This window comes from Balaenoptera ricei, chromosome 6 (genome assembly GCF_028023285.1).
Source record: "Balaenoptera ricei isolate mBalRic1 chromosome 6, mBalRic1.hap2, whole genome shotgun sequence".
NCBI lineage: Eukaryota > Metazoa > Chordata > Mammalia > Artiodactyla > Balaenopteridae > Balaenoptera > Balaenoptera ricei.
The window spans coordinates 42,489,005-42,511,341 of record NC_082644.1 but is presented as its reverse complement, the minus strand read 5'-3'; the positions used below and the strand labels follow the sequence as shown (position 1 = coordinate 42,511,341).

General features: G+C 39.1%; 1 protein-coding gene across 1 annotated transcript; it reads right to left on the bottom strand.

Annotated features, from left to right (window-relative positions):
* Positions 1-851: 851 nt before the first annotated feature.
* Positions 852-20,862, bottom strand: SMU1 (SMU1 DNA replication regulator and spliceosomal factor). The gene is made up of 12 exons (XM_059924607.1): positions 20,729-20,862; positions 17,355-17,565; positions 15,851-16,003; positions 14,706-14,816; positions 11,515-11,643; positions 9,918-10,037; positions 8,444-8,560; positions 7,685-7,812; positions 6,986-7,112; positions 4,503-4,670; positions 2,666-2,818; positions 852-1,366 (listed from the first exon to the last, which is right to left on the bottom strand). Exons 1-12 carry the CDS (start codon positions 20,752-20,754, stop codon positions 1,268-1,270), a joined length of 1,542 nt encoding a protein of 513 aa, XP_059780590.1. The 5' UTR covers positions 20,755-20,862; the 3' UTR covers positions 852-1,267.
* Positions 20,863-22,337: the final 1,475 nt, after the last annotated feature.

The following is a 22,337-nucleotide window of genomic DNA, read 5'->3' as shown; positions in this document are numbered from 1 at the left end:
TGCCAGTTCACGAGGTCATGGGCTAAATCAAAACTCCAGTTTCTTGAAGATTTTTCTAAGGAATTTTAGTATAAGCTCTTTCCACCTTAAACTTTCTTAAGTGAAAGCCTCTTCACTGGGAGGAATGGCAGACTACATTAATATAGACTCACAGCTATTCAACTCTCAAATTGGCAGCAAATGACATTCTGTGAAAAAGCTGCAGGTTTTGTGTCAGACAGTTTTGGGAATATAACTGGGAAAGATGGATTTCATAGTGCTGCTAAGAATTATTCAGCCAATATTAAGCATTTTTATGTGCTAGGCACAGCTAGCTGATCCCAAATACAAGATCAGGCTATATTTCAAGTGACAAAGGTTTGTTAGACTATACAAAACTTTCCCCACTTGTTTGTACCTACTAATTGGGAAAATTAAAAGGGGGCATAAAAGGCCTGCACAAGCAAACAAGCTCACTCTCTTGAAATGGTACCTAGCATAGTACCTTCACACATCAGCACAGGCATTCCATATACATCTTTGGTTGAAACAGAAAAGAGACACCCACATGCATTTCCAAATATGCCAAAACTGAATTCTCATATAATGTATCCTGCAACTAGTTCTATCCATAAAATGAAGACGATATTCCCTGGAAAAGGCACAGCTAAGAAAAATGAATGCCTGGGGGAGGGCAGTGAAATGAGATCCTATGTGACACCTGACTTTACATTCAGTCTGTCCTACCCAGGAATTGACTTCTGGCTGTACTTGAGATTCAGGAATAATAATATAGTGTCCCACCCTCTTCATTTGATTCCAAGTAAATATGTTAACTAGATGAGCACTTATTTACATTTAAAAACAAAGCCTCCAGAAAGGTGTAAAGTTTATTAACATCTTTAAAAAAAAAAAAAAGATGGAACAGTAAACAGCTACTGAATTTGGGATAGTTCCTTATTTACAAGTTTTACTGCAGGAGGCCCGTTTTAATCAGCATTTCAAATAATCAAAGGAGTACAGTTTTTCCCTAGAAATATCGGTATTTCACTCTCCAGGTAAAAGACTATTGAAAACATTACGTGACTGCCCCAGTTAGATAAGCAAATACCTTGAAAATATATAAAAAAGAGTAACTGCTACTTAAACATGAATTTTCACAAAATTATTCTTGTGCCTAATTCAGACAATTTACTTAGAAAAGCTGGCCTAAAAAAAAAAAGCAACACATGAATATGTCTTCATTTTAAGTACATGCTCTCAAGCTAGTTTAAAAAGAAAAGTTGAATTAGGGTTTCCAGAGTTTTAGGAGTCCATCTTCACTGTAAGTAGCAATCAGGTTCTGATGAGGGTGATGTGCGATACCAATCACATCCTTCTCATGAACCTGGAATAGGTAAAGCACAGGATTAGGGTATACAGGTCTGTAACAAATCACTCTGAAGACGCTTCCAGAGCTGAGTGGGAGGGAAGAAGAGTGAAGCTCCTACTTCTCACCAAAGGAATCAAGCCCAAGGCAGCCTCAAAGAGTGCTAACCAAACACACAAACCAAAAACTCAAACGAGGCTATCACAGGACTGATGACATTTTCTGTACTTTTCTTCATAATGTATAAATAACACTTTGGGCCAAAGCACTCCTGCACTACAGCCGGTCCTAGTCATCATCACCATTTTATAAATATTAAGCCAAGACGGTGGCTGAGACCAAACAATTCTTTCAACTCAGTGAACTTAGTATTTTCCTCAACTAGAGGACACCTTCCACCTCATCTTGTTTTGTTCACATCTTGGATCTATACTGGAGGCTTCACAAGGCAGATGTACCAACAGTTCACTCAAGAACAGTTTGAGATGAGATTATTCTCTTAACAGGTATGTGTATAATTTTTTATACATTCACCAGACCATTTCTTTTTCCTGGACTGCAGACGACTACATTTTCCCTGCCCAACCACCCCTCTGCATTTGGGCTGTGGGTGGCATGTGACTAATTCTAATCAAAAAAGAATGACGAACAAAGTAATATAAACAAACCACTTCCAGATGTGGATCTTTAAAACATCCAGTATACCCCTTCAACTATCTTTTCTCCTTCTAAGATCTTAGGGGCCACATATTCCAAATGGCACAGCTAAAAGAGGAGGACAATGCAATTTATATCACACTGTGACATAATAAGAAATAAACTTTCATTGTGTTAGGCCACTGAGATTTAAAGATTGTTTGTTACAACAGCTAGCATTAATTATTCCTTGTTACTGACTGAGCCCTCTTACAACACAAAGCTGCTTAAAAACATCATAATCAGTTTGCTAGGATAATATGCAAGGAACTTGCCTTTGAAAGGACACGGAGAGGACTAGCTACATCTGCCACTCTCCAATCGCCCTGGAGAAGGTCTAACCAATCTAGCTGGCTGGACAGCCATGTTCCCTTCCTTCTTCTCTGCTTCATGTACACCCATCCTATCCACCTGAAGCTGAAGGCTCACGAAAGGATGACTTTTCCTGATACAGGAGGTAATTCCATACAATTACTTATGGGCCTTTTTTTTTATTTAGTGATAACATTTTTTTATACCAAGGTTCACAAAGATAGCAGTCTGGAAAAGGTTTACTTCAGAGTTCAGAAAGACATAAGCATTAACAATTTCTGTAGATGGCCGTAAGTCAGTAATACTTACCGTCAAAGTTCTCTCCAGTTTGCCAGTGACTGTGCTGAAACAGTAGAGCACAAAGTCCTCCCCTACACAGTATATCCATTCACCACGGGGAGACAGGGCACAGCAAACAAAGTCACCACCTTCTCTCTTACCAGAACTGAAGCTTCTGACAATCTAGATCATTAACACAGCCCAAGGTAAAAATAAAACACCTGGATTAGCAACAGTTCTACTGCAGCAGTTTAAACTGACATCTTTATGTTATTTTGTACTTTGGTTTACTGTCATTTATAATTAGGTTACCAGTTCTATTCACCATGTCCTGAAATATTCAAAGGATAAGCTATCTTAAGTCAGTGGCAGACAGACATTTACAATTCACTTGTCCCACCCAAGTCACCAATCCTACTCTTTAGCCTACTGAGCCATCTTACCCAGAAGCAAATTCGTTAGCATACACAACTTCCTAAATCAACATACTACTGGTTCTCAATGCTCTGTGGGCCCATGCTCCCCAGTTTCCTCTTTCTAACAGAATGAGATGCCCTCTCCATTCATGATGGAACTGTCTCCTAGACCTTGCTTGCTCTATTTTACATACCATTAAGATCACCATAAATCAATGGAGAGAAACCAATCTCAAAAGGTTAAAAGGCTACATATTGTATGATTCCATTTAATTACTATTCTCAAAATGAAAAACTGTAATAATGGAAAACAGATAAGTAGCTGCCAGGGGCTAGAGCTGTGGGGGAAGGATTTAACTATAAAAGTGTAGCACAAGGGAGTTTCTTTGGGAGTGATGAAACAGTTCTGTATCTTAATCGTGGTGGTTACATAAATCAACACGAGATGAAATTTCACAGACCTATTCATGTCCCACCTCAAAATGAATGCATGTAAAGGCGTAAAATCTACATAAGGTTTGTATGTGAGTTAACAGTGTTGTACTGATGTTAATTTCCTGGTTTTGATAACTGTACAATGTTTATGTAAGATGTTATCATTGGGGGATGCAGGTCAAGGGTGTATAAGAACTCTCTGACCTGTTTTTGTAACTTCTTTGTGAATCTAAAAAAAATTTTTTTAAGTTTTTAAAAAGCCAAGCAGAAAACTAGGAAGTGGGCAACTATGGCTATTATGCAGTGTCCCAACAGGTACTGCAGACCAGCCATCTCAACCATAGGTTCGTCACTACCAATTTATCATTTATAGGGACTCAAGCAATGGAGAGAGAGTTCCATACACCAGCCCCTGGGTCTTCCCCATGCTCAGCAGGATCCCCAAGTGCCCAGCCCAACATTTCAGTAGCATCACAACACAGTCCCAGGGCTTGAGACCTCAACCTTGATACTCCTAATGTCCCTGGTGCTATAAAAGTGAGGTTCCTTGGGAACCAGCAGGTGTTCTGATTACAAATACACATCATAAAGACACTTGCCCTTCTCCTATTGGAGAAGTTCCACCTTAGATCACATGGTAGCTAGCAGATGTCCCAAGCTGGTAATCCACACACACTATCTCCCTCACTCACACAGGGATTGTTATATCAAAATCTTCAGTGAGGTTCTGCAGGAGGCTTAAAGACAGATCAGGGTCTCATTTATCCAAAGGATGCAAAAGAAAGAGAATAGTATACAAACATCCTGGGGAAAGTAGATTAACTATTGAGATGCCAAAAAGATGTTTTGTAGACACAGAATTTAAAATTTTAAGTAAGTGTCTGAAAAACAAATACAGTGTATATGGTTTTCCAAGTGGTGAACCCACATTTGGTTACTGAAAGTGCCAGGACCAAGACACGCTGATTTGGGAACGGCCCACAGGGCTTGAGCAAAGGCACTTTCTGAGCACTCACCTGTCCCTGCATGTTCATGATGACCACTGTGTTTGATCTGTTGCAAACCACAAAGTGCTCTGGGTTTTTAGGAAGCAGGATCACACTGTTGACAGTGATGTCTGTCCCTGCAGTGCTGCCCAAGGATTTAAAGGTATTTGAACATTCTGTGGTCTTCATGTTCCAGATCTACAACACAAAAATATAAGGCATAAACATTTGGGGGGCGGGGGAGGAAGGTTAACAATTTCTAATGTTTTGCAGTTGAAAATTATATTACTAAAAAAGAAAAAAATTGACTCAGAAAAAAAAGCTGCTTACAGTCCAAATACCTAGCATTGCCATATACATAAGAACTCCCCATTTGCTGATTAACTGGTATAAACAAAATAAAAACCAGAAAGCAAAATAATAAAATCCTTTTAAAATTTATTATCTGTTCCTACAAAATTTTCCTTGGCTAACAAGCTACCTATCTTTAACATCAGCTATGTGTCAACACTGCTACTGTCATAAACAACCAGAAAGCTACCCTTCTCTGGACACCAAAATGAAATGAGGGTTTTTTAGATTTATATGCTCAGGACCCTGAGATTCAGATTTGGTAGGTCTGGAGTGGGATGTAGGTTTCTGCATTTTTCTTAATCTTTTTTTTTAATTAATTAGTTAATTATTTGGCTGTGTTGGGTCTTCGTTGCTGTGCGGGCTTTCTCTGGTTGTGGTGAGCAGGGGCTGCTCTTCATCGCAGTGTGAGGGCTTATTGCGGTGGCTTCACTTGTTGCAGAGCACGGGCTCTAGGCGCGCAGGCTTCAGTAGCTGCGGCAGGCGGACCCTAATGCGCACGGGCTTCAGTAGTTGTGGTGTGAGAGCTCAGTAGTTGTGGCTCGTGGGCTCTAGAGCGAGCACGTGGGATCTTCCCGGACCAAGGATCGAACCCATGTCTCCTGCATCATCAGGCGGATTCTTAACCACTGCACCACCAGGGAAGTTCCTGTGCATTTTTTAAAAGCTCCACAAATGATTCTCAGCTTGTACTGAGAACCACTGCACAGAAGTTACAATGTTAACAGACACACATGAGGATCCATGACGTGGAAGCTACTCTTGGCCACTTGTGTGACCTCTCCCAGTCCAACATTTCTTCTGCTGATAGTTCTCCACCCTAATGCTTTTCACCTGGCCCTTCTGAGCTACTATGAACTGAAGTGGTTAAATCAGACATCACAATTATTGAAATCTGAAATGTGCTTAGAGAAGGGATGGACCAGCTATTGCCTGGCATTGTCTGGACAGCACTCACTTCATGAGGTATAAAAACCTCAAAGGCATGGACTATGTTGTGTTTCTTCTGTGCCTTCAATGGAACCCAGCACAAAACAGATGTTGAATGAATACCTATAAACAGGAGGAAATAGTTGCCCCACTAGTTGTCCCAGTATTTATTTTCTTAATAAATACTGTATCATCTACCCCAATCTCCTCTCCAAAGCCCAGCAGCCTAGAAAAGCAATGAACATTTCAGGGATCAAGAGTTCTAAGACTTCTAGAGTTTTCTGTCCAAAAGGTCAGTGAGATGCTTTCCCCCACTTACTGCAGAACTAAAGGAAAAGACCACAAAACAAAGAGACCTACACAAGCCACCTCCCAATGGTATTTTTACAAGTTGTGAGGCCCATATATTGATACATAGCACAAAGAGGGCAAACCGCATGATTAAAGCACTAAGAGCTCTGTATTTCCCCACCCATCCTGAGGAAGAGTACATCTCCTACCTTCAGGTTTCTGGTTCAATTCCCAAGCCAGAACAAGCCACTGCAGAAGGTGGTCTGACTGTTAGGGATTTGTGTTAGAATGTTGAGGTCTTCTGCCACGTAACACTCACATAAGGCAATTTAAAACCAGATCTAGAATGTAAATGGAGTGTCTCAAAGATCTCTAGCGATTTTCTATTCGGATTTCCCATCTTCTCTAGGAAATGAGGCCCTCTGTTGAAATAACTAAATCTCTTAAGGTACCGAAGAGCCACTACTTTCAGATGAGAGCTGAAGGCAATAAATAAGTATCTGAGAGAGGACTTGGTTCTACTCTACGCCCCTCCTGCTCCTCTTGAAATGCTATTAGAAAGGCCCGAATGTGGGGGCTCGGAGTGGGATGAGACCTATTTATTTAGCCACTGAGCTCTTCGTGAACTTGTTGCGGTGGACCATACCTATGGCAAGATGGAATTTCACCACTGTAAATGGGGGTGGACTTAAGTTTAGAACTCCACATCTTTCCTCTTTTCCTACACACGATAGCGTCTGTAGGGCTGAGATTTGAGGTCCCTAGGCCAATAGGAATTACCACAGAATATTACTATTGTCACAGACTCACCTCAATTATGGCTAAAATACTTAGTAAAGAGGTTTAACCACCACAATTATCACCATTATCACCACTGAAAACTCCTCAAAGGGCAAAAATGGAATAGACACCCCAAAACAAACCAGTAGCAAATACTTAACCTTTACAGTGCCATCAGAAGATGCACTAATAATATAATGCCCATCCTGTGTAAATGTTGCTTCATTAACGAAGGAGGAATGGCCACGAAATTCCTTCAGGGTTTTTCCAGATTTTAAACCATGAATTCTATCACAAATAAAAGCAAATGAAAAGAACAATTAATATTCTACATATTATGGTTGGGACCAACTGTTGAAAGCATTTTAGATGAATTATAGAAGCTCATGTTAAAATATTAAGAATGAGGGCTATGCAATTATGTATGCAGTATTATTTTCCTTATGTCAAACAATCAAACAAAACCACAACAAAAGCTTTGCACAGAGACTGGAAGAAAATATGCCAATAATACCACAAGCTTCTGTTCAGCAACAGACTTCTAGGTCTCTGCCGGGTCCCAGGAATCTGTATTTGTCACATGTCCTCTAAGGTGACTCTGATGCAGGTGGGTCCACAGACCACACTTTGAGAAATATGAAGTACTGCTATAATCCCTTTCTAATCTCTCTTCTAGGTAAAGACCCAAATGGACAACACAATAGCACTGTGTCAGCTGTACTTTGGGGAAATAAGGTCTCACATACCCTCACTCTCCATATAAAAGCATCCTGGTGAAAACATAAGGAATCACTAGTACCTCCCTCTAAGGCTTCACCATATTAAACCCAAGTGAGGGCAGTTTGGGGATTCTTACTTACCTAATTGTCTGGTCAAAAGAGGCACTAAGGATCTGACTGCTGTCCTTAGAAAAGCTTAGACAGGTGACACCTTTACTGTGTGCTCTTTCAAATCTCCTTAAACACTGTCCACTCTGAATCTTCCATACCTTTATTAAAAAAAAAGAATAGTAAAAACCTGTAAATACTGTCCCACTCTACTCTGCAGAGCCAAGCAAGATGCAGTGCTCACTAATATGCTAAAAACAGCATTAAAAATGCATGCTAATAGCTGAATATGATATGTCTGGTTCACACAGTACAATGATAACTTGAATCCTTTGAAACTTAAGCCTCTTTCCTTTTAAATTATTAAAACAAAAATTCAGACTCTAAGTTCACTTAGCAGAGACGATTTCTGTATTTTATCTAGCCCAGGGGATTTTAACAGCAATTAAATACAAGCCACAGCTAATCAACTGCTAATCACCTGCAGACCACCCCATCCCCTAAGCACAACACACCACATACGGTGAGCCACAGTGGCACAGCAGAAAGGGCACAAGCAGATCTAGACTGAAGTCCCAGATCTGTCACTTACCAACTGTGTGACCTTAAATTACTGGACCTCCTTAGGCAGAGTTATTATTAGGATTAAAGAAGAAAAACTAAAGTCACTGGCATAAAGCTGATGCTCCATAAAGAGTAGCTGTTATGAAGCAAAAAACCTATGCAGGACACTAACTCATTACAGAACTCTCAAAACGTCTACATACAAGAGTTCATGCCACTAATTCATACCTTGATTTTTCCATCTTGGGCACCAGTTGCTAACATTTCTGTATCTCTGCTGAAGCACATGCAGAGGACAGCATCATCCATCATCATGAAGTTATCCTGGGCCTGGTACTTAAGATCCTAAAGGAAACAATGATAAGCAGTTATCAAAATAACACAAAAACACCAGTTACCCCAGGTCTCTGCAAACTCACTAAAAGCAGGATAATGGACTATGCCGACTCTAAATCTCCAAAGCAAATAGTGTCATGCGCACTATCCTGAGGAACAACTGATAATACTGGGAAGAACTTTTTTACACAATTCAAATAACTATTATAAAAAATGCAAACATATTAGCCTACATCTTTTGCTTATGATCCTTTCTAAGCAAAATTTCCCTATAGTACATATTGTACATCTTTAATATATCTGAATTTATTTGTTTTTAGGGTATGACATGAGAAATTAATGTTTTGTCCATACTGTCAGCTACCTTTCCTAAAACCATGTATTGATTAATCTATTTATTTGTTACTTTTCTTTTATCATCCATTACTGTTCATATTGAAATATATTTTTTCTAAAGTATAGAAAGAGACTGCTTCATGGTTAAAAAAAAAAAGGTAAATTATAAAGAAATAGACAATGTAGAAAGTGAAAGTCACTCATAAATCCACTAAGCATGGAGTGGAATTTAGTACTCTATGATCAAGATTACGTTTTAAATCAGGGGTTAGTCAACAAGTAGCTATTTGGGAAAAAGTTAAGTTGGATCTACACCAATTTTATCACCCTAAACAAATGCCAGATGGATCAACAATTAAACATAAAAAGAAACATAATGAAGGAAGTCCAAAGGTACAAACTTCCAGTTGTAAAATAAGCGCCATGGGGATGTAATATACAGCATGGTGATTACAGTTAGTAATACTGTATGTATATTTGAAAGTTGCTAAAAGAGTAGATCTTAAAAGTTCTCATCACAAGAAAAAAAGCTTCTATGTGTGATGAAGGATGTTAACTAGACTTTCTGTGGTGATCATTTTGCAATATACACAAGTATTGAATCAGAAGCAATCCAAAAGAGAAATGGGCAAAGGATATGAAAAGACTTCACAGAACAGGAAATACTGGTGGCTTTTCACATATAAAAAGATATTCTACTTCATTCAGAATGAAACACAATTAGTCCTACAATAAGGTTAGATAGGAAACAATAAGCAACTGCTTACATATACACATAGAATATTCCAGAAAAGTTACATAAGAAACTGGTAACCCTGAGTGGACCAAGGAAGGGAACTGACTGGCTGAGGGACAAGAGGGGGGAACAAGACTCTTTACTGAATAACCGTTCTATTTTATAAAATGTTTTATCAGATGTACATATTACCCATTCAAAAAGTAAATTTAAATTGCAAAAATAACAGATGATTTAAAAACAGTAACAGATAATTCTCCCACTAGAAAAATTAATGTATTTAAAATACTTTACCTTCCTGATTTTTCCAGTCGTAAAGTTCCATACTTCAATGAATCCATCAACAGACCCAGTAACCAGATACTGACCATCTGGAGAAAATCGAGCACACTCCACATGTGATTTCTGACCAAACTGTTTCAAATGAAACAATGAAACAGATGCACTTTTATGTAGTGGCCTTAAAACAATTCCCATTTTAAACTTTTGAGAGCTCTGCCCTAGCATAAAGCCATAAAGCTCCTGTATCATGGAGTTTGGGAGGGGTGTTTCTGTACCCAGACACCAAGAGATGCTAGATATATTTTCTCCAACCAGTTGAGCGTCTAGGCTCTCCAGTGAAACTAGTTTTTGTTCTTGTTTTTATTGCTTTTTTTTTTAAATGAAGTTGGTATTTCCAAAGAAAAGCAAAATAATATTTTAACAAGGGACTTAGAACAAATAATCCTGTTAACTCAAGCAATAAATTTTTACCAGAATCAGCCACTGTTGGCATGACTTTCACACTCAACTTAATATGGCATATGTTCCTTTTTTTTTTTTCATCTGGGGGAAAAAATTCATTTTCCAAAATAAATGGCTATTTTCCTCCACTATATTTTAAACAAATTTTCCATCACTGCTTCTTTTCATGACCTTCATTTGATCAAGTGATAACATGTGGCTGACTAACTCTAGGAGAACTGATTTGAGCTGACAGATTGTTTGCCTGGGAAATGTATCCTGAGCATTTACCAGCAAAGATGCTTCCATTAACAGATAAAAACTACAGAACATTAGACAGATGGGAACAGAGAAAAGTTCTATTATGAGTTTCATTTTAAATGCCAAAAAAGGAAGTGTTTATAACAGAAAATCTTAGTCTGGCAGCATAATTATAATGGATTTCTATTTGTCGCAAGGTTTTAACCAGGGTAAATAAAATTGCTGCCCCAAAATACCTTTACATGCAAATCAAAACATATAATCCAGAAAAGACAAATTCAAAACACTAAGCCAAAGTCAAAGATTTGAGGAATATGAATTATTTTTAAATCTATAAATTCAGAGCACAAACCCAGAAAGAAACTAATAAAAAGGAGATGCTAAAGTAGCAAATATGGTTGTAATTCTGAGGACTGCAACAATTGTTTCATTATGCTTTTTCTTAGAAAAGTCAAAAAACAAAAACAAAAAACACCAAGAACCAGCCATCAAGGTGATAAAATTATTTTCCTCAAACATCACTCAAGCCCACTTTATAATCCATGCCTGGTACTTTGCCTAACACGTAGCAAGCAAAAACACAAATGTTGAACAGGACAAATATATAGAAATTTCATGGTTCTTAGTCCCAGGCTTAACCAAAGAGCTAAGCAGTCTTCCAAATGCAGGATTCCTTGGAGGAAGTCCAAGGGCAGATGATGGGCCAGATGTCCAATGTATGTCCACTCGGTAATACAGTTGAGGTGTGCCACTGCCTGGGTCACCAGCAGCAACCATGAATGTTGTCAGAGCTGGAGAATGAGTTCTGCTCCCCAGCCCAAGCTCCTGGCACAGGGCCTGGCTGAGCAAGCATACATTGAGTCCCCAACAAATGACTACCGACTGGCTGAGTGTCCAAGGATCCTACCTTAATATGCCTGCTCAGCTGTGTAGGAAACTTTTCTTCTTCCACATCTTTGACAGCTGCTTTGCCTCGGAACAAATCTATGGTCATACCAGGAGGAAGCAATCCCTGGTGCTGCTGCCACTTCAGTGCCTATGAGAAAAGAAATCCACTTGGGTGCTTTTAAGATCTGGTCCTGATTGCTCAAAGCCTGAAAGGGTGAGGTTCACAGGAAACTGTGAGCCATCCAGACCCAACCATCTTTGGCCATCCAAACACAACATAAGCTCGGCTACTCTGTGTCCCAGGAACACAGGCTGATCTCAGGGTAGAAGGGGACTCTGAGAGCCAACAGGGCCATGTTTTTACACCTATTTTCTTATAGGTGTCTCTTATTATAAATAAAATTTGAAAAACAGAAATCTCCCATAGTTCCAACATCCAAACACAGCTACTGTTAGCATTTCATATGTTACCTTGTAGTATTTTTCCCCTGACATATATGTTTAATTTACATAGCTGTAATTATACCATATGTAAAATTTTATATTCTGTTTTCACCTATCATTAGATCATGCTATGACATGACTAACATTTCGATGGCTGTACAATATATCCTATGCAGTGGATGTTTCACAGTTTATTTAATATATTAATGGACATTTATACTGCTTCTAATTTTTGCACTCATCTAAATAATGCTGCAGTGAACACCTTTGGACATAAGGCTTTTTCTATTATGAGGATATTCCCCACTTGGAATAGATTCCTAGAAGAGGACTTACTGAATCAAGAAAAGAACACAAACGGTTAAGGCTCTTTATATATACTGCCAAAGTGTTTTCCCCCAAAGACACAACTTCAATAGCATTCACGACTGCATTACGGGGAGTGGAAAAACCATGGACTTTGAAGACAAATGGTCCTAGTTTGTCAACTATGCTATTCTGACTCCCAATTTCACCAACTAAATTCAGGGGAAAAGCCTAATTCCTAGAGCTGATGAAAGGATAAAATAAAATAATATATGTAAAGTCTATATAACACAGGGACATGATCAATGTTGATTCCTTTTTCCCTTTACTATATCAAGAAAACAATAATTTTGGATGTCATTTAAAAACTCTAATGAGTGGAAAGTTACGCCCTACTTTAGTCAATTCTCTGATTAGAGTTTGAGCTTTTCTGCATGTTTATTAACTACATATATTTCTTCTGTTAGCTGTTTATTCATGTTCTTTGCTCACTCATCTATTGTGGTCTTACTATTTTTCTTATCAATTTGTGAGCTTTTAATGTGATCAACACATTTTCTTTGTTTATGTTTGCCAAAAAGAATTTTTTTCCCAATCTACCCATTTTTTTTATTATATCTTTAAAGGTTTCTTTTCATCTTAAGTTAAACTCTCAAGTAATGAAATTTGTTGACCTTTACCTTGGTGTTTACTCCCTACTCACAGGAAGTCCTTCCCTAACAGGAGGTTTGATACATTATACCACCACCGAAGTTTTTCTATATTCTTAAAATACATAACTTTCACTCTATCTGAAATTATGCTTATAAAATATGAGAGAAGGCTCTGATCTGACATTTCTCCCCCATTCTAAAGTACATGCCCCAACACCATACACTTAATAATTCTTCCCTGTTCCTAGGTTCTGTGACATTCCCATTATCATCTATTGAATTCTTATAAATAACAGGATCACTTTCTTGCACTGCTGTTGCACTGGATGCCAAGTACCAAAATGAGTCAAACTATAAACCTGTTAAAAGCTTCACTATTTCTAGGGCTAGTATGCTCTCAACATTCTTCCTTTCCAAAATTTCTTTGATGAATATACTTCCAAGTTTATTTTTTCAAGTGAACACTAGAATTCTTCTGTGAAACAGTTCTAATCCTATTGTGATCTTTATTATAAACTGCCTTAAATCTAAGAAGAACTGGCATCAATGTCAGTCTTATCCAGGAAAATCAATGTTTCACCATCTACTCAAATCTTCTATTTCTCTTGAAAGCTCTGAAAGGCTTTTGCCTTTTTTAAAAATAGAAATAAATCATGTATTACCCACAAAAGTTAATGCTAGAATTCTTATGTTGTATGCTGTTGCTATAAACAAAAGCTCTTTTTTTCACTGAATATTCGAACTGGCCAGTGATGATATGTAGAAATGTAATCAACTTTGGTATATTTTATATCTCACAACTTTACCAAACTTTTAAATTAATACTATGATTATAATTGAAATATTAATGTTTATAAATACTATTAATTTTATTTCTTTCCAAAATTCATATGTTGCTTATTTTTCATATTTTACTTTAATGACTGGAGAACTTGACCTGTCTCCAGTCAATGGGTACTCTCTACAGGCTCTTTACCATTAGTCTGCAGCAGTTTCAAATCACTCCCAACTTTAAAAGGAAAAAACAAAAACGAAAACCCTTCTCTACATCACCCCTATCTCCTTCCTCTAACAACCAAGAAAGGAACAACTGGAGAGATGAAAAGGGAAGCCAAGAAGAATAGGGTTAGAAAAACCAAGAGAGGAGTTTCATGAAGACGAGTGGTTATCATGGTTGAGAGCAACCAAGAGCATGGGGAAGATGAGGTCAGAAAGGAGTCTGTACCCTAGGTCGCATTAAAAATAATAGTGACAATGCTAGTAATACTACTACTACTAAAAAAAAAAAAGAAAAGAAAAAGAAAAAAGAAACACCACCAGCAGCTACCAGTTACTGTGTGTTTACAAGGTGCCAGGCAAAATACAATTGTTTTAAGTACCTTTTATCTCATTTAATCCTTACTACAACACCAAGATGAGTAACTGGGATCAAAAAAGTTAGGTAATATGCCCAAGACCGCATAGCTGGTAAGTGAGAGAACTCAGATTCTAACTATGGTGAACATTTGTTCCAATTTGTTTCAGACAGTGTTCTGGCACGATGATCAACAATGCCCTCAAGAGTGGATGATAAATTCTATTGTTACCCTAATTCTGTCTCTAGAGTGTACGCCCTTAACCACTAATCTATACTGCCACTCCCAGGAAAGATGAATGTGGCATGGCACAGCTGTTGGTACAAGCAGCTCTACAGGTATTTCCCAGTTCTTAGGATGTCTGATTTCTTTAGCTCATACATAGACTTTATATGGTACAGGAAACACTACCAGGAGTTCAGAGTCATTTCAGTTCCACAGACTTTAATTACCTGACCCAGCAATGCCATGAGACGAGATGGAGGCACCACGCTGACTTCCCCAGCTAAGGCCTGGGCAATCGCTGCTCTTCTCTTCTCTTTGCTACTTCCATCGGGGTATGCCTGAAAAAGGAGCGGCAGTAGCATCACTTCCAAGAAATGGCAAAAGACATAAATGTGCTTATTTTTAAAAAAGTAACAGTAATCAAGCAGAAACATTCAAAAAGGAAAACATAAAAAGTTAAACAGAGGATTAATCAAACCATTTAGTTTTTAAAACAACTGCTCAATTCTACCCACTTGCATTTCAAAAGCATGAGCTGAGATAGAACTGAGGTCAGCCAATCCACACCATTATTTCTGAAAAGAGCCTAAGTAAACTATGTCAAAGCCAGAGTTGTTTTTCCAATTTTTGAAAAATCTGCAGAGCCAAGGATTCTTTTATTCTTTAATAATTTTGTTCAGTCAAATGACTCCCAGCCCAGAAGTTCTTCACCACCTCTAACTTAAATCCTGTCCTGGCAATCCAAACTCCTTCCTTTATCCTCACGGTTTCTGTGAGTTTACTCTAACAACTTCCCATTATGCAGTGCCTATTAAATTCTTCTTCCTCCTACTTAGACAAGCTTCTAGTAAAAGGCTGGGTGAAAAAGAATGAAACTATATATATATGGTTTCAGAAGAATAAAAGAATATCAATCATCATGCTCTACCAGTAAGCATAATCAGCTGAGAAGCAAAAACACAAGCTTTTAGGAACTAAAAGAACCGGGACTTCCCTGGTGGTCCAGTGGTTAAGACTCTGTGCTTCCAAAGGGACACAAATGCACAGTGAACATACCAGCAGTAGAGCAGCACTTCTGGGCCAGTTAAATACTTGGGCTAATGGGGAAATGATACCAGAATAAACTGTCTGCTTTTTTACTAATCAACACACAATCCTGTATGATGAGGTGTGTGAGGGAGGGAATGTCCTCAAATACTAAACTAGATTATTCTCTTTAACATATGCAAATTTCAACCAATTTAATAAACAAAAAAGTATCATTTTCAAAAATTAAATCAAAAATACAAAAAGTATCCAATAAAATGGTTTTAAAAAGATCACATTATTGCTCAAAGTTAACAACAGTTTCTTTTCATTACCACAGTCATACCTCTCGAGGATCGAAATAAGACCTGGCCAAGAGGTTTTCCAGATGAATATATCGTTCTGGCTGTGTTTGTTTTAACATAATCATGGGATCAGTCTGTCTCAGAAGAGATCTGGCAGCACCCAATTCACGGAGCTCTATTAATTCCAAAACAACCTGTATAATTGAAAGAAAATGGCTGTTTCAATGCATTCGCGTATTAATTTTTCTTTTTCAGTACAATTTCTGACATAGAAATGGCCTACCAAAATGATTTCCAAATCACAAATCAGGAAATGCCCCTTCTCCTTTTCACAAGCAATTTCAGGCAGACAACTACAGTAATTATAAAGTAATAACTTCAATCCTTTAACTTCCATCCTTCATTTTTATCTACCAATCTCCTCTCCTCTTAGGTCTCTTACTCAGAATGTAGAGGCTAAAGAAAACTAAAGATGGAAATATCTCTATAGGCTCCAGAGAAACCTTTTTCCAATTACCAAAATTTTCTTTAGGGAATTAACCAAAGTCACGTAGATTGTAAAGAAACAAACCCATTTCCCTATTTTTACTTCAAACCACATGACATTCTTATTTCCAGAAAATCCACTCTGTTCTGTGTATAATAAATAATTTTACGATCTATGTCCTGGTTTCCTGGCACACATCTTCTAAAAACCTTGGCATTTCCCCAGTGATAGGAATATCTTTGTTATTCATAAGCCCTCTGCATCACACCTGAGTTAGTGCTAAGGCGATGGCTCAGGATAGGGGCTGGTTATCAAAAGGAACAACCATATGATTAGAGGGTTGATGCTCTGAGCCAGCCCAACCCTGCAGAGGGTCAAGGAACTAGAATTTGAATGAAAAATCTCAATGGAGCTTCCTGGTTGGTGAATACTTTAATGTGCCAGGTAAGAGACAAACTCTAACTCCATGGGGGGAAGGCACTGGAAACTCTGGTTCAGTACCCTCCCAAACCTCACCCTATATGTCTCTTCATTCAGCTGGTACTGATCTGTCCCCCTGATAATAAAACTGCAATCATCAGTATGTCACTTTCCTGAGGTCTGTGTCATTCTAGTGAATTATCAATTCTGAGGGGGTCGTGGGGACCCTCAAATTTGTAGCCAGTTGGTCAGAAGTATAGGTGGCCCAAGACCCCAAAGTGTGGCTGGTGTGTGAAGTAAAGACAGTCTTGTAGAGGACCAAGCCCTTAACTAGTGGGGTCTGCACTAACTCTGGGTGGTTAGTGTCAGAACTAAATTGCAGTACACTATTTGGTGTCAGAACAGTTGGTGTAAGAATGGATCATTTAATGGTCACTTAAGAAAGAATTTCAATTTGGGAAAGTCTTGGCTTTTCCAAGAAGAGAGATAAAAATACAGAGTAGCACTCAAGCTTTGACAGTGTAAATTTTAGGGCTGTTACAGCCCCATAATGCTTGAAGAAATGTTCACGGATGCTTTCCAGTCAGGGGGCCCACAATAAACCAACCTACAGGGATCAGCATCACCCCCACTCTTACCTGTTCATAGAGGTCAATGAGGGTTTTGTCTGGCAATTTCAGAGACTGTATAGCCTGTAAAACAGTGTCCCAATGGCCGCTATTAATGTCAGCCACAAAACTCTCAATGCTGTCCACAGTATTCAGAGACACAGTAGTCTCTTCCTGCAAGGTGGCTAATGCCCGATGTAAACTGTTCTCCTTTAGGTACTGCATGATAAGACGGATCACACTGAAAGAAGAAAGCAAGTCATTCAGCTCATGGATCCTCACTCACCAAAGAGGCCACAAAATAAAGCCCACCCCAGTTTATTTTTCTACACAACCATCCTCCTTTCACTACCTACTTTCCATTTCTTTATCATGTGAGTAAAACTTTCCAAAAAAATCACAGAACCTAAGTTACAAGATATCATCCAGTCCTACTTCCAACTCAGATATAGGAGAACTGGGGGCTTCCCTGGTGCCGCAGTCGTTGAGAATCTGCCTGCCAATGCAAGGGACACGGGTTCGAGCCCTGATCTGGGAAGATTCCACATGCCGCGGAGCAACTGGGCCCGTGAGCCACAACTGCTGAGCCTGCGCGTCTGGAGCCTGAGCTCCACAACAAGAGAGGCCACGATAGTGAGAGGCCCACGCACCGCGATGAAGAGTGGCCCCCGCTTGCCGCAACTAGAGAAAGCCCTCGCACAGAAACGAAGACCCAACACAGCCAAAAATAAATAAATAAATTAATTAATTAATTAATTTAATTTTAAAAAAAAGAAATAGGAGAACTGGGGTTCAGTGAAGGGAAATAATTTGCCCAATATCTCACAGTCAGCTAGGAAGCAAGTTAGTATCAAGAAGACTCTCTTACTTCCAAGGTCAGAGATCTTCTTATCATGCCAAGTTTCTTATTAATTCATATGATTACACTGTTGCACACTATAGTAAAATACTTTAAACCAAGTCTAGTCACTGACACAAAATACTCTAAATGATTGGATGATTTGGTCCATTTTTCAAATGACAACAAAAAATATGAATTGAGACCTTCTTAAAAGGGATTTGTTGAACACAAATAAGTAGAGCTATACTGTATGTAAAAGCAAAATAAAGCTATGTGTCCTCACTTGCAAAAATAACACCTACCCACTGCCTTTATTACCAAATGTTCAGGACAAGTGAAATAAAAACATGTGGATTCAGTTTCCCAAGGAAAAGAGGACGCAGACAATCTCCAAATACTCAGAGAACAAGCAACAGTTTCCAGCATGTGACAAGTCATTTCGAGTTAAATATATATAATTAAAACTTCTTGATCTTCGGCTTAGTGTTAAGGAGTCTAGTGAAGAATGTTGTTCATATAGACAGTAAAAGTTCACTTTACAGTGCTGTACTACACTGTTCTTCTGTTGCCTTGAAAGTAAATATGTGGCACACAAGGTATTTCTACTGGACAGCACTAGTATCGGGGGTCACACTGTCCTGGTTGGAAGGGATTTCAGACTGGAATTTAGTCAATTCTCTTTCCCAGGAGAGAAATAATAACCAAAAAATAATAACCAATGTTTACTATGTGTTCACTATATATCAGGTACTGTTCTAAGCGTCTTGGATTCATTTACTCCTCAAAACAACCCTATGAGGATGGCATTACTCTTATGTCCATTTTACAGATGAGAATTGGACCAGGTAACAGAGATAAGTAGAAAAATGAAGATTCAAACTGGCAGCGTGGCACGTGAACATACACCCTGGACAGGAAAGCAAACACCCTCTTCTTAAAAAGGGTTCCCTTTCTGCAGAAGGGAACTGATTACTGCTACTCACAGTAGTCTTTTCTCTCATGGCCCCTTTAAGAGATACCTGCTGTTCCAGTATCACACTGTCTTCCATAGCACACTTCCATTTACACTCCCCAAATGAAACACCATGCTTGCAAAGAACTCATATTTGACATAGCCAAAATCAAATTCACGTCCTTCAAACACCGTGTAATACATAAAGAGCTAAAAGCTTTGGAGATAGGCTGGAAGTTAAATCAGAGTTCTGTCACTTACTGTGACTTTGGACAAGTCAGTTAACATCTCTTTGCCTGTTTCCTCATCTGTTAAAAATACCTACTCTGTAGGGGTTGGTCAAAGGGTTGACTACACTGCTTATAGTGTGACTAGCATGGAAAATACTTAGTAAAAAGCAGCAATTATTGATAATGAAAACATGCAGCTGGAAGAATGGTCAGTTCCCACTTTGATTCAGGCTCAAAGCATGGAGTCCTTTCCAACTCCTGCCCTGACTTAGCTGTCTTCATCGCCAGCACTCTCCATCACCCTTCTTTGCTTTACTTTTTCTCCAAAACACTTACCACCATTTGCTAAGCCTATTTTACTTACTGCTTTTGCCTGCTGTTTGCCTTCCTCAATAACAATGTACTTTCTGTAAGGGCACAGATTTTTGTTTGCTTCGTTCACTACTATATTCCCAGGGTCTAAAACAAGTACACAGTAGACTTCAATATTTGTTGAATGAATAAACCTCCCTTCTTCCTATGGCAGATCTTGAGGACAAGTCCTCTCTCCCTTACACTCAGGACACAAATGATACGTCTGCTGATTTAATTATTAAGTGTTGGCAAGAGCAAGGTAGAGGATGGAATCCTGGAAAAGTTCACTAAAGACCTTCTTCAGTCACTCATTAGCGCCCCTCTCCCCCAAGTCTATCATTCTCCTGCCCAATTTCCATTCTGTCCCTCCTTTGGGCTACACAGAGCTCACAGACTAACCAAAATTCAGCGCCACGTGGAACTTCATAAAATAGCCAGTCGCTCATTCATTCCAAAGACAATCACTCATTCATTCCAAAGACAATCACTGAGCCTCGACGATGTGCTAGGAACTGGGACTGTAATGAAAAGGAGCCCCTAGAAGCCTACACAGGCTAGTAGGGTGGGCAAACGGTGACAATACTGGATTAAGTGCTGGGCAGAAAAAAAGCAGAGGGCCCTGTAAGCACAGGGGAGGAAACAAACCACACTGCTCACTGGGGGCGGGAAGAGAAAGAAGGCTGCGAGTCCGGCCCCCTTGTGCAGATAAGACCGGAGTCCAGATTGGGTGGCTAATTTGCTCAGTCACAGAGCGCACCAGGAGTCGGCGAGGGCTAGAACTCAGGTCTTCCAGGCATGTCTTACCGCCAACCCCGCGCCGCCTCCCACCGGGCTTTGGGCTTCCCGTCCGCTACTTTCTTGTGGGCCCGCCTCCGAGGTAGCCAGATACAAGAAGCTTCTTTGTGGGAAAGGAAATGCCCCTCCGCTCCCCAGCCTCACCAACGCCTTCCCCGAGCAGCTTCTACGCCCCCACCCTTCGCCTCCCGGCCCCCGCAACCTCGCGAACATCCACCACCACGGGACTCACTCTGAGGACTCGATTTCGATCGACATAGCGCTATCTTCCCTGGCGCAAGGGCCACTCCACTCTCAGGCCCGGTAGCGCAACGCACCAGCGACACCGCCGGCGGCCCCCGTACGTCACTTCCGCTCGACGTCCGACGCCCGCTCTGGAGGCAGTCTGTACGGAAGAGGGGCGTGGAGTGCGTGAGGGGCGGGGTTTCGAGAGGCGGAGCTTCGAGGGGCTGTCAAAAGTCGGAACCTGGGCGCCTGCTTCAGAGAATTTTCCGTTCTCCTCCCTAGAGGAGGAGTTGTCTTTAAAGGATTGGTTTTTAAAATTTGCTTTTTAAATGTTTAATTAGTTGACTAGATTTAAAGGTAGGGTTGATTAATACATTGGAAACCAGTGGGCCACTAGGCAACATTTGCAGGAAAATTCCTTGAGTGTAAATAAATAAATGAAAGATTTTGAAGCCAAAACACAGTTTAATTAATCTAATTATGAAAAGCTGGGGACTCAGGACTTGCATACTCACTTCTTGGAACGAGCTAAATTACTTGTAACGTTTCCAACTAAGTATTTAGTTGAAAATGGTTTCACAGCAGTGGTACAATTACTGGAAAAACAATGAAACCAAATGCAAATGTGTAAAGGGCGATTTGAGACGTCTTTTGGTAGACTTGAAACCATACATTATTAAATTAGTAGAGACAAATGTAAAGATATCAATGAATTTCATAAAGATTATTTTTAAAAAAATATTTTATTGCCATCCTATATAAATTTTTAAAAATATTTGCAGCACAATGATAAGAAATCTCTGTTGTGAAAATTACATATTGAAATGATTTATTTGGAGAGTTCCTATTGGCTTTCAGTCTTATCTATATTTTTTCCAAAGGTCTGCCACACAACTTCTCTGTAGACTCTTAAATACTACTGCTTTTTTCAAATCTTTCTCAATTTCCCATTGACTCTTGAAGGACATGGTCTCCAAGATCTCAAAGGCCTTAAAAGTCTAAATGTTTGCTCCAACATGTGGTGAGATATCTAGATGGGTGTATGATTTCTGACATATTCTTTCACTATCCCATCTCATGGAGCAGCATAGAAAATTATTATAACATCTTCCTTGAAACAAGACTTTGCTCATTTTCAACAATAGTGTATGCCTTCATTTTCTCTACCTAGTACTTATCAGGTTATTCTTACTTCCATGAAGATTATTTCCCTATTTCGCTTATACAAATAAGTCTCCTCTATAATTACTTAATACCAGGTTTTATTCTAGTGTCCATCACACCTCTGCTATCATTTTGAATGGAATGGCTTCTCTTCTTATAACTTCTATTAAACCCAGACTTGTTCATTATACATACAGCAAGCGTCTCATTGCTTCTTTATGTCTTTAGTAGTAATGCCCAAGGATTTAAATATTGAAATACATATTACTATATTTTATAACAAGTTAATTTCTTTTTATTTTCTACATATTAGGCATTATATTAATTTTTTCATTATCTATATGAGTAGATTATGTTATTTATGAATTTCAGGATACCAAAGAGAAAGTTACAGAATACTTGGAGGGCCTTAAGCCTAATAGTACTGAGAACATGTTGGGAAGATCCCCGTC